The sequence below is a fragment of the Nothoprocta perdicaria genome, unplaced genomic scaffold, assembly GCF_003342845.1.
Source record: "Nothoprocta perdicaria isolate Ctin4 unplaced genomic scaffold, notPer1 scaffold_104, whole genome shotgun sequence".
Taxonomy (NCBI): Eukaryota; Metazoa; Chordata; class Aves; order Tinamiformes; family Tinamidae; genus Nothoprocta; species Nothoprocta perdicaria.
Window position 1 is genome coordinate 1,166,860 of NW_020454139.1, and position 13,332 is coordinate 1,180,191.

Consider the following 13,332-nt stretch of genomic DNA (forward strand, 5'->3'; position numbering starts at 1 on the left):
CGCGCTAAGTGCAGCGCGCGGGGAAAGTTTTTCGTGGTTCACGGCCCCGCCGCTCGCCGCGTTCCCTCGGGAGCGGGCGGGCGGGTTTCGCCGCCGCGGGGCCGGCCATGGCTGCGGGCCGCCCGGAGGCGGCGGCGCCGCGGCTGGCCGAGCTGGAGGAGGAGCTGCGCAGCGTGGCCGAGGAGCTGAGCCGCTGCCAGGTGCGTCCCCAGCGGGGCCGGCACCGAGCGCGGCGGCGGGTGGCGGCGCCGGGAACGGCCCGTAACGGTCGCTAACGGCCGCAGGGAGGGAGGGAGGGAGAGAGGGAGGCGGCGCCCGCCTGTTGCGGCGGGGTTGCCCCGCGCCTGTGCTTTGTTTAGGCGCGTGCTTAAGCACGGGATTCTCCGAAAAAAGTCGCCGCTTGTTTGCCTGGTATACAACGGTGAGAGGAACGACCTGCGTGCCAAAAAACAAAAAAAAAAAAAAAAAAAAAGAAAAAGAAAAAAACAAGGTGTCAGGCCAGCTTTGCAGGGGCTCTTCGACTCGCTGAGCAGCCCTGCGCAGCCCGCGGCAGGGTTAGGGGTTCCCGGGCCGCCTCTCGGAGGAGGCGGCGACAGGGACGCTCTAGAAACGTCGCCCGTAACTGTCTCCCTCGGGAGCTGCCGTGGGACACGATGCGTGCCCAGCATCGCTGTGCCKGCTGCCCCTGCGCGCCTCTCCCATGCGTATCGTGTTCCCGCCTGGATCCCGCCGGGATCAGACAAGGAAGGTGCCGCCAGCTGCCGCTCTGCTCTCCCTTGTTGCCGTCCCCGAGGCAGCGCTCGCCCGGRGTCTGGTCCCGCTCACGGCGGCGGGGTCGGCAGCAGGGCTGTGGGCAGCCCGCAGAGCCCTCCCTGGAGCAGCCCTTGCCCTGCCTCCCAAGCGGCCTCGGAGCGACGGGCACCGCACGCAGGGCTTGGAATTTAGACACAACCTGGCAAAAACTTGTTGCACAGGAGAAGCAAGAGCAATATATTACTATCAGTAGTAACTCCTGGTCAGAGATACTGATCACTGAATGAAGTGGTTGTCTCTTAAGMACCTTGCGGCAGAAGTTTGGAAAACTCTTTACAACTCTGTGGGACACAAGGCTTGGTAGAGGCAAAAGGAATAGCCCATGCCGTGATGTTTTGCCAGCTGAACGCAAACTATGTAGTGCTACAGCCTAGTAGTATATGCTAAAAAGCATGTTAAATAATAAAAACTTGGAAGTAAAGAGTACAAATYTGAATTTCTAATCTCTTTGTTAATGAAACTTGATGTACACAAATTATAGCTAAGTATCTTTTCCCCTTTAGATTAATTGAATTAAACACATATTTGTGCTTATTCCTTGATGAGCGCAGTGCAATCATGTGGAGGTTGACCGCCATAAAGTCTTTTTTGAAATATATTCATCTTAATCTTATACATCTTACTATCCTTGTGTCTTCCTCTTTTAGCAATTCAAACAGCCTTCAAAAAGGGAAACAAGGAGAGAAAAAAAAAAGATGAAAGTAGGTCATATATCTGAAGACAGAACCTAAATGCAATAGAAGAATTTTCAGTTCTTAGATTAGAGTCCAATAAATGTCAGCCTTGTCATAGAAGCAGATAAATGTACTCAGCACTTTTTAAAGATTCTTAGTTTGGAGGGAGAGGGGAAATGCATTAGTAATTAATGAAAAGTAGGGTTTTTTTCTTGAAAAAAATCAGTATAGTTATCTACAGGTTTATTATTTTATTACTCCATTAATGAATATACAGACATATATTGAAGCATATATATTTTATTTAAAGAAGAAGAAAATAGATTTAAATCTGTATACTAGATTTTTAAAAGAGGTATCGCCTAGAATTGTCAGCTATTCAGCTTTTCCAAAGTAGGAATTATCTCTAATTTTTCTTGTTATGTTCTTAATTTGAACTAAAATAGGCTTGAGCGAGATTCTTTATCTGATGTCAAAGTGAAATTATGAATGAAACTATTCGAGAATGTTTAATCCATTTGAACTCCGTATTTCCTATGAAAATCTTTTGCAAAATCAAGCCATTTAAAAACCTGAGTATKGATGGAAAGATGTTCATTTTATGTTTTTCTAGTCTCTTTGTCTGGAATATAGTTAAGCTGTTAATTTTTTTTAGTAGAATTGTAATCTCTCTTGTATAACTTGATTAACGTCAATTGGATATTTGGTTATTTTTTGGATAACGTCATTTGGTCTTCTGTTTTGATAAGTAGAAATACTTGGCTCAGAAATCCAGAGGCCCCARTGAGATGCAGCTACAGGTGCTAGTTGTTGCTAAGCCACTCTCTGTCTTCGAAAGATTGTGGAGAATGGGAGAGGTGCTTGAGAGCTGGAAGAAAGCCAGTGACACTCCAGCCTTCAAAAAGGGCAAGAAGCAAGACCCTGGCTGGTGAGCCTCACCTGCGTCTCTGGAGAAGTGATGGAACAGCCCATCCTGGATGACTTCTGCCACTGTATGGAGGAAAAGAAGCTGATCAGGAGTAGTCAACATGGATTAATCAAGAGAAAATCACATCTGGAGGGCTGTGCTGCCATCCAGAGGGAGAGGAACCTCTGGAGATTCAACAAGGATAAGTGCAGGCTCCTACCTCTGGGAAGGAATAACCCGAGGCACCAGGACAGATTAGGGGTTGACCTGCTGGAGAGCAGTTTTGCAGAGAAGAGTCTGGGTGTCCTGGTTAGCCATGGTTAAAAAGCTAACCATGAGGCAGCAGTGCCCTCGTGGCCAAGAAGGCCAATGGGCTCCTGGCTGCATGAGGAGGATGCTGGCAGCAGGGGCAGGGAGGGGATCCTGCCCCTCTGCTCAGCTCTGGGGAGGCCAAACCTGGAATATTGGGGACCGCTCTGGGCTCCCCAGGACAAGAGGGACGTGGAGCTTCTCGAGAGGGTCCAGCRGAGAGCGACAAAGGTGATTAAGGGACTGGAGCATCTCTCGTATGAGGAGAGACTGAGTGAGCTGGGCCTGTTTAACCTGGAGAAGAGAGACTGAGAGGGGATCTGATCAATACTTGCAAATGCCTGAGGACAGAATGTAGGGAGGAAGGGGCCAAGCTCTTCTTGGTGGTGGCCAGTGACAGGACAAGGGGTAGCGGGTGTAAGTTGCAACACTGGCAGTTCCATCTCCATGTGAGGAAGAACTTCTTTCCTGTGAGGGTGACAGAGCCCTGGCACAGGCTGCCCAGAGAGGCTGTGGRCTCTCCTTCTCTGTAAATCTTCCAAACCCACCTGGGTGCTGCCCTGTGCCTATGCTGTAGTTGTCCCTGCTCAAACAGGGGGATTGGACTAGATGATATCTAGAGGTCCCTTCCAAACTCAGCCATTCTGTGAGACTGAGAGATCTTATCAGTGTATACAAATATCTTAAGGAAGGATGTCAAGAAGATGGGTCTGTATTACTTTCACTGGTGACTTGCAGTGGGACAAGAGGCAGTGGCCACAGACTGAAACACAGAAGATACTATCTGAACATGAGAAAAAAGTTTGTTGTAAGGGTTACTGAACACGGTGTACTTTAGCGGTGTCCCCCAGGGGTCAGTCCTCGTTTCMGTCTTGTTCAGCTTATTCATTAAYAACCTGGATGAAGGGCTGGAGTGCTCCCTCAGCAAGTTTGCCGACGATACCAAACTGGGAGGAGTAGCTGACAGCCCTGAGGGCTGTGCTGCCATCCAGAGGGACCTGGACAGACTGGAGGACTGGGCGGTGAGAAACCTCATGAAGTTCAACAAGGGCAAGTGCAGGGTCCTGCACTTGGGGAGGAATAACCCTGGACACCAGTACAGATTAGGGGTTGACCTGCTGGAGAGCAGCCCCACAGAGAGGGACCTGGGTGTTGTGGTTGATGACAAGATGACCATGAGCAGCAGTGTGCCCTGGTGGCCAAGAAGGCCAACGGGATCCTGGGGTGCATTAAGAAGAGCGTCTCCAGCAGGGAGGGGATCGTCCCCCTATACACAGCCCTGGTGAGGCCACATSTGGAGACTGTGTCCAGTTCTGGGCTCCCCAGGACAAGAGGGATGTGGAGCTGCTGGAGAGAGTCCAGCGCAGGGCTACCAGGATGATCMGGGGCCTGGAACATCTGCCCTGTGAGCAAAGGCTGAGRGAGCTGGGCCTGTTCAGCCTGGAGAAGAGRAGGCTGAGGGGGGACCTGATCAGCGTGTATAAAYACCTCAAGGGTGGCAGTGAGGAGGAGGGGGCGGCCTCTTCTCAGTGGTGGCCAGCGATAGGACTAGAGGAAACGGCCACAAGCTGAGGCACCAAAAGTTCCACAGGAACTTAAGGAAACATTTCTTGACAGTGAGGGTGCCAGAGCCCTGCCACAGGCTGCCCAGAGAGGTTGTGGAGTCTCCTGATCTGGAGATTGTTAAAACCCGCTTGGATGCAGCCCTGTGCCACATGCATGAGCACGGGGGTTGGGCGACGTAACCTCTGAGGTCCCTTCCAACCTTAAGCATTCTGTGATTCTATGAACACAAGACAGGTTGGCCGGAGAGGATTTGGAATATGTTTTTGGAGATACTCAAAACCTGCCTGGACAGGATCCTATGCAGCAAGCGCTAGGTGATTCTGCTTATGCAGGAGGATTGAAATAGATGATCTCCAGAAGTTTCTTCCAACCTTAATGATTCTGTGTAATTCTGCATTTTTATTTTTAAATTTAGCAAAATGTGTGATTCTGTGATTCTGCAAATATTTATTTTAGAGACTACTTGAGCTGCCTAGGATATGTGTCTTACAAAATGCATGACTGAAATGTTAGGCTTTTACTACTCAATTGGATAAAACTGCTGGAGATTTTGTTTTCTTATCCTCAAAGAGTTATATTTGTAGTTTCATAAACTGCACTTCTGCAACAGAATTTGTAACTGAACTTGTCTTGCTGATGCTCACAKTATGCTAGAGCTGGACCTGGTTAGCCTTTGGATTTTTTTTTCTTCACAAGAAAAACATCTGTTTGTCGGAGTTGGGACCTTTGTGTAACTCTTGATGCTTCTTACAAAATACACATCTTCTAAATTGTCCTGTTGTTCTCTGTGGTGGCTCCAGGCTATGAGATCATGTAACCTTGACATATTTTTATACTCTTGCCCTGTCCTGCTTTATGCCCACTCCTACCTATGTGTTTTTGGTCGCTATTGTACACTTTTTGAAACAGATCTTTACTTTAAGTGTAGGCATAATGGGCATCTGTTTCTGTCATATGTAGCGGGACCCTGAAATAATTGATCTTTTTATATCTGCAGTAGTGCCTTTTATGTTCTGACTTGGATCCTTTTTCCTCTTGCCTTTTTTTCCTGTTCCTTTTTTTTTAAATAAAAGTAAGAAAATACTAAAAGAAATCTGAAGAAGCATGCTTGCTTCTATATTATATTATTTTGTAAGACTGTGATGGGTACTCCACAGTAGAGTGTAAATCCTAGCAGTCACTAAACAACTTTTTTTTGTTTTGTTTTGTTATTTTATTTGAGAATTAATGAATAAATTTCCTGGGAACACTGAAAGCAGATTTTTTTTTTTTTCTTTTGGGTACCTTGTTCCAGTTTTGTGACAGATTTTACTTTGCAGGGGTTGTAGAGTAAGCRTAGTTCAAACAGTAAGGTTATTTAACTTCATTTTTACACTTGTACCCATCATCTGAGGTGATGACTTGAGTATTTTGCTTGCTGTCCGTGGAAAATTATTAACGACTTATCCTTATGCTCCCTGGAGTTTCTGACTGTGGTGTTTTCTGCCTTTCTTCTTTATCTTTCGTGTGTGTGTACATTTTTAATTTTGGGGGAAGAAGGAGGTGCTGCTTGTGCAAATGTAATTATTTCTGATATAGAAATTTATAATGTTTTGGATGTTGTGGCTGAAGAAGGAGGAATTTACTGTGTCCCTGTAAGCTTGTTGAGAGGCTTGAGTTTCCCAGAATATTTGGCTTTTGTGTGCTTTTTCCTTAATTTTATCTTGTTTTAACAAAACTTCCTAGTGACTCTGTATTTGAATATTTGATTTTTATAGTACATTGGAGTATGGCGTTTGTTTTCTATTTTCAATATCTATTGTTGAAGTTTATTCATGTGATCTAAAAATGTGTGCATGCTTCAAGTCCAAAGGTATGTTATTTGGGCGTGCTATATATTTTAAGTCCTCAACTAGAGTACATGTTTTTTCATAGATTGTATTCTTTAGTAAAGGTTCTTCAAAGTAACTTGTGATCTGATGTGAATTCTCTTCACACATGTGAGAAATTCCACTGTAGTCTTTGCTTTGAATATAGCAAAGAGGGATTTGGTCTTTGGTATTCCAGTTGAGTGCCTTATGTTGCTGGGAATATGGGAAAGTATGAGGGAAGAGCCTGTCCTCTGCTTAATATATGCTGCAGATGATAATCATGGAGGGTTTTTTTTTTTTTTTTTGGATGTATCCTAAGCTGCAAAACATGAAATGAAGCTACTCACATTTCATTGCTTGGATACTGAGTGGTATCCAAACTGAGATCCAAAGAAAATACCTTTATTTTGTACATAAACCTGAGAAAACAACTATTTTTACTATTGTATTCATCACAGCTTTCGTTTCAAAGCATTGTGTTTACACTGTGTGAGCTATGCTTACACAGGGTTGTATTTTGCTGTTTGAAGATTCTCCTTCTAACTTTGTGCTTCTGCAAAAGTTAAGATGACTTTATTTTTCTGAAGTTTTATATGCTCTTTGTTTTTGCAATTTTGCATTTTTTTGCAATTTTGCAGTCTTTTGCAATTTTTCTTTGATTTCTCACTTGCATGCTTTTCTTGTGAATGATCATTACAAAGCCTGTTTCTTGCTATATCAGGAATCTATGAGCGTCTACAGCTGTAGATATGTCGCAGTCTCATGAGTATAGCATTCCGTGGTACTTGTTGCACAGTTTATACCATTGAGTGAGAAATCGGTGCTTGTCAACCACCCTATAACCTTGAGTCGGAGAAACTGTACTGCCCTTTGTGGTTTTCAAAATGATGTTATTTGAAATTAACATTAAAAAACAGAAAATGCTGCGTTAGTCGAAGTTAGGAACTGGTTACTAGGCTATGTACAAATGTTCTGTCACAGCAGATTTTTTGCATAGCATTTCCAGTTTGTGACAGCAGTTTATAAACAGAAGAGGTCTGCCTGTGTCAGCTGCCACTAGTGTCTCTTCACTGTTGGGGCTCCGGGGAAGTTCCCCACATTCCCATAAAAATGGAATCTGTGCATTCATTAGCACTTTGGGTACAAGGTGGGAGGACTGTTAGATTGCAGAAAGTGAAGTAATTGAGGCTTCGGCTCCTGCTGTTGTTGTATTTTGTTCTACATTGCTTGCTTGCCATGGAAAGCTGTGTGTAGACCCGTTTTTGCTCATAATGCATCCTTTCTATCCTGTGTCTGCAGGAGAAGAAACTCATGGGCAACTGGACTTGTATCTTGATCTCTTTGCAGCTCAGAGAGACATATAAAGAAGTTTGGAGTCAGCAGCGCTGAGCATAGGTCTCATCGCTGTAACAAACTGAAATTTACTCCATTACCTGTGAAAATGAATATATGCCTTCCTTCTGGGGGGGAGGAAGGGGATATAAGAAGTCCAAGTCACATGAATCTGATCAGTACAGGTGCTCTGCTAAGGCRGCCTTACCATATATGCATTAGACATAGTAATAGCTTTGTTCAGCAGCTACATTTGCTTAATCTTTCTGTTCTTCATYGTTGTATTTTTGACAAATTTTATCTAATTAGGTTTTGTGTACTTGATATTTCATTCTATTTTTTGGAAAACATGAGTAAAAAATGTAAAACTGAACTGAGAGTGGTACTAGTTAAATGTGGACAAAAATACCTATTTGAAAGTAGTTACCTGTTCTCAGTATTTGGGTGTGTATATTTTAGGCTGCTCTTAGGGGTATGAGTGGATGATTTAAATTCAGTATAGACATAGCGGCGTGAATGGAAGAGTAGCTTTTATGGAAGCAAAAAGCCTTATGGCTGTTTCTCAATAAAGGAAATCATCTTTTGTATGCAGAGAAGTAGTAGGATCTTGCTTCTAACTTTTGGAACTTTCCAGCTGTACTGAGTGTGCTTCTGGAAACTCTTGATCTATCCAGCTATTCAAAGTTTCAGAGCTGGGAAGAGAATTTCTGAAGCAGCTTTACTTCTCCCATCAAAATATATTTTGGTCAAGGAGGAAGTGTGCTGCATTTAAACATTGACTTTGGGTAATTTTGTTGTTTCTGTTTGTTGTTACTAAATGTGCACTTTTCTAGCTATTTCAACTGTTACTGTTGAGCTCATGACTCGGAATAGAGGCAAATAAAATTCTTCTTGTTGTCCTCAGTGTGAGATACACTTTAACAAAACTTGTGAAGTACTTCATTTCAGGCAGAGTTGAAATGATAGACATGAAGTACACTTGATTAGTCATATTAATTGAGCATGAACACTCCAAAAGACATATTTATTGTTTTGTTGTCTAAGAAAATGAAACTATACATTTCCTCATTCTCAAATGTTTGCAAAATACATAGGTGTATTACAATTACATTAATGCAGAGCACTGTATTTAAATACCAACTCTGAAATGGTTGCTGAAATTTTTATTCTGTGCTCTCAGAACTAGTGAGTGAACTTCAAAAGTGTCACCTTCATTATCCTTGGACTCCTAGAAAATAGTTTTGTAACTTATGAAGCTTATATTGTATTCCATTTTTGTTTCTTTTGCGTCTTTTGCAATAACTGCAGCTGATTTTCAGCTCAACTAGTTTGTGTATTTATAATTTAAAAGCTGACAGGTGGGTTATCATAGCTTGATATATAAAGGAATTAATCCAATTAATTAATTAAACCTTATCTCTGTAGCCAAACCTTTCCCTTTATCTTTTCCTTTAGAAAAAATCTTTTATTAGATTAATGTTTAGTTTTTAATATTGAGTACTCAGAAGAAAACATCTATGAATACAAAGGTGATGTTACTAAATGAAGGCATGTAATGGAGCCTGTTTGTGCAATCACTCTCTGTTAAAATAAATAAAGGAAGGTATTTATTATTAGTTCCTCAGTGAGAAAACACTGTGCTTCATAGGTCCAGCATTGGTCTAATAATTCATCTCCAGCAGTATTTATGAACAATTCTATGTAGTCCCATTCTGATACTGAATGGACTTTGCTGATGTTACTTCATTGACTTCMTCTTGCAAAAAGTAGAATCCAGAAAACACTTTATATTTCTTGTCCTTTGATGCTGCAATCAGTCATTTATTTATGTTGATTGAACTGTATTTAAAATTATTTGCTGAATTGCATTGCTTTATTTTTATTAGTATTCACAATGATGAGCAAATCTGAGTGTCCTTTTATGAAATCATGTTGTAATTACAGATAGCATCTTTAAGCACAAAATTGTGTGCAGTGCTTTTGCGCAGACCATTTTTTCTGTAGAAGTATTCCATCAAGTAGCTTTATATTTTCATGGTCCCTATTTGCATTGAACTGAGTTCTGAGTAAGGGTACAATGTCTTCAGTTTACAGAAAACAAACAAAGCAGTAGTAGCTTGTTCTTTCTTCTTTCTTTTTTTTTTTTTTTCTTTTTTCTTTGGTTGTTTTTTGCTGCCTGAACTATTGATAAAGACAGTATAAAAGGAAATTCATTAAACAAAGTTACGGAAAGGAAGACACGATTTTCCAGTATCATAAAAGTAAGTGTTGGTTTTAGCATTAAGGAAGTGAAGATGGGGAAAAAAATACTTGTGTGCTGATGGCATCTGCTTTGAAGATATTGAACCAGACAGGTTTTAATGACGGTATTGCAAAAATTTTTCTGACAGTTAGATACAATTATTTGTACTGTATGTGACTGCCTTTAGAATTAGATATATATATGAGGTACTACGTTTTCTTTTGAGGTACTAAGCAATCTTACATTTTAGTGACTTGTTAGATTATTTTTGAAAAGCTTACTATGTCAAAGATCAGGTCATCTAATGCTTTAGAATATTCTCTATAGCCRCTTAACAAGAGTGGGTGATTTATAGAGAATACCTTTTATTTAAGAGTATGGTATATGACTGGAAATCACAAACACTGATGAAGTAGGGTCTAGAGAGTCTGCAGTGGCCATAAACAGCCATGTAATTTTAAGAGCTATGTGAGCTATCAAGTACAATTCTTTATCATTTACATGTAAAGTGATTGCATCAGCTTGATTAAAGGCTTGAGGCTTTCAGTGAAAAGTATGCTAACTAGGAGAGTGGTCCAAAACATTTTTTTCAACAATGTGTCACTGCTTCTCAGAYGTGTTTTTTTCATACTTTTTAAAAATCTTTCTAAAGAGTCATCGATACTTGCTTAATCCAGTATTTCAGCCTGATAGTTAGGTGCTTTACACATACTGAAATATTCCTATCATGATACAATTCTCTCATTGTTGTTGTTATTAAAAAAAAATCAGTAAACTAACTCTGTCCTTTAGTTGGCTTAAATTCTACTTAAGGCGATATCCATCCCTTTAAAAAATAAAATGATAATTTGTCCAGTGCTCTTCTAGCAGTTATTCCTGTGCATGGTTGCTTTGTTTTCTTTCCCTGCGTTGGGATATTCTGTTGCTGTTTTCAGAAGATAGCATGTTCTTATGCTAGTCACTTGTCCTGCTATAAATAGTTGGTGTATGACAATGAACACTTGTGATAGTAAACCATGCACTGCAGTAAATAAAGTGAAATATCATAAAGATTTCTCATTTCAAAACTGTAAGTACACTTTAGGAATTCATTTTAAATGAGATTTTTCTGTTTATTCTTGTTCCATACAGTGTACTGTAGAAGGAACATGAGCCTTCCTGTACGTTTAATACTCATTCTCATCAGTACATGGTCCCTATGACATGGGAAAAACTGCTCATGTTTTGTCAGAGCTGCAATAAAAGCCTTTTCTATTGGAGTTCACTATCATTTTTTCATCGAGCAGAATTAGTAGTCTTCTAATAAACTGTAACTGAAAACTCCTGATACTTTAAGTGACTATTGAGTGTACAGCTGACAAACAGCTGTATTGATTCAATTTGTATAAAATTTTACATCTTTTGATATGAACTATGTAAAGCAATATTTATACTTGCTTCTCTCTCCTCAGACGAAATTGACTGAACTGAAATGAGAATATTTGTCTTTCTGTGTTACTGTGTTTTGTGACTTAAGCTAATATTTAATAATACACTCATGACTTCAGCGGCAAGCAAGCACATCTACTGTGACTGCTTATGTCATATAAATCCTGCCATTAGTTCATTTCGTATTGGTCAGCAGTTACAAACTTTTTACTAGTGGAAGAATCAATGAGAAGAATCCAGTTTGCRTTCTTGAAAATAAGATAGAGTCATTCCTTTCTGTATGTCTGTCAATGTGATGATGAGATACTCCATTTACATTTATTTTAATTCCACACTTTACAGGGAATACCAGAAGTACTTTAATTCTGTTTAAAATCTCTCAAGTTCTAAAATGTAAACTTTATCACACAGCATCATCTTCAACTCATTTATTGTTGTGGGTAGTTTGGTTTTAATGAGTGATTTTGGGTAACTTTCAAATGACATCTGTAATCTGCCTTGTATTTACAAGTTCTCAGCTGCTCAAGGTAAACTCTCACTGATCTCTTGAGTTGTTAACATACACATGAATATGCTGKATGTTCCTTGGGATATATCCTAAGCCTTGACAGCTGCAGTGTTTTTCTAGTGCCAAATTCAGCTAGACTGTGCAGCCCTGTTTCAGAAGAAAGAGTTCGTCTCCCAAGACCATTCAGGGAACAGCCTTACCAGAACTTACCATTAATTGTGCCAAAAATTTACAAAGGATAAGTAAAGATATTTTTTTGTCTTGTATAACTGTAATAATTGTCGGCTTGTAGTACTACTTTCACTATAATTAATAATTATACATTTACTTGAAACTATTCTAGCTGTTAAAATGTTGAACGTTTTAAAACGTTTGTTGATAACTTTGGCCTGCCTACTTTCTGTGCAATTTTATACAAAAGATCTTGGTTTCTGATTTTTAAAATATATACCAAAACTTTTCTGAACGTCTTTTAGGGATTACTGATAAAACGTGGAGAAAAATGGTTACTTTTTACAACTGTGATTTACAATTATTACAACTATATTTTGTTTTTCTTCACCATTTAAGTTTTTCGAATCTTTAATTCAGTTATTTTTATTTCAGTGTTGTACTCTTGATCTGGATTAATTAAATTATTTCAGGAAATGAAAAGATTACTATGAAGATATCTTCAAGAGAGTTTTGATTGCTAAGATATTAGTCTTGACCATTCTGTAGAGACAATGTTCATTCTAACTATTTTAACTTTGCTTTCCTCCTGAAGTTAATGATGATATAATTAAAATATTTGATATTGTGTGAATCTTGAAAAACCTCTCCTGTCTTCAGAGACACTTTGTAAGGAGGAAATTTTACACTAAATAGTCTTGTTCACATCAGAAGTAGGATAGTATAGCCTTGCTCCTGACAAAGCAGGAATCATAAGGTGAAATAGTTGGTATGGGCTGCAACTAATGATTTTTATTTATCTCAATACTCAAATTGCTTTCTAGAAGGCAAAACTGATCAGGAAAAAAAAAAAAGAAGGAAAGAAAGGATAGCCAAAATAATAATTGCAGCTTCTTCTCCAGAGTTTGGCTGTAATTGGATAATCTTGTGCTTAGTTATATTAACTGTCATGGTATGTTGAAAAGAAACAGGCTTTTCTTATTTATAAGAGATATGAAGTTGCGAAAGAAGAAATTAAGGGGAAGATGTACGATCATGCTGAACAGCGGAGTTGTGAAGATACTAACTCATGCCTTTGGTCTGTTATGATACTGAGGATTGACATTAAGCTGTGTAAAGAGGAGATACTTTGATGTCTATCTGGCTAACTTAATGAGATTCTAGTTAATAAAGAGCTAATGATGCGTGTGGTATCTGAGTAAATTATGAGTTTACAGGAGTTTGGGGGAAGAAAGAGGCTGGGTAATTGATGGCCATAATGTGATTCTCCTTTTAAGTCATATACTGTCTTGTAATATAATATGTAATGTCCTGTTATATCGCTTATTAAGATATAATAGCAAGTTACAGGTGATGTTCATGTTGCAGGTTACMGGAGTTACAGGTGTTTTCACCTGTTAACTAAAGATGCTGCCAATATGATATTTTTGGCTTATTAATTTATTTTTTTGATGTTAAACTATGGTTAGCTGATTTGGTCTTAATGCAGTCCATGGATTATGTCCACCTTCTTTATTTTTATTGTCTTCATC

General features: G+C 39.8%; 1 protein-coding gene across 1 annotated transcript in view; it reads left to right on the forward strand.

Moving 5' to 3' along the window:
• Positions 1 to 700: 700 nt before the first annotated feature.
• The window catches only part of CNTLN (centlein), a 173,480-nt gene continuing 160,848 nt past the window's right edge, over positions 701 to 13,332 (forward strand). The window contains exon 1 of the mRNA XM_026044024.1: positions 701 to 955. Within this exon, the coding sequence (XP_025899809.1) occupies positions 701 to 955 (255 nt within the window). The remainder of the gene's footprint in view (positions 956 to 13,332) is intronic.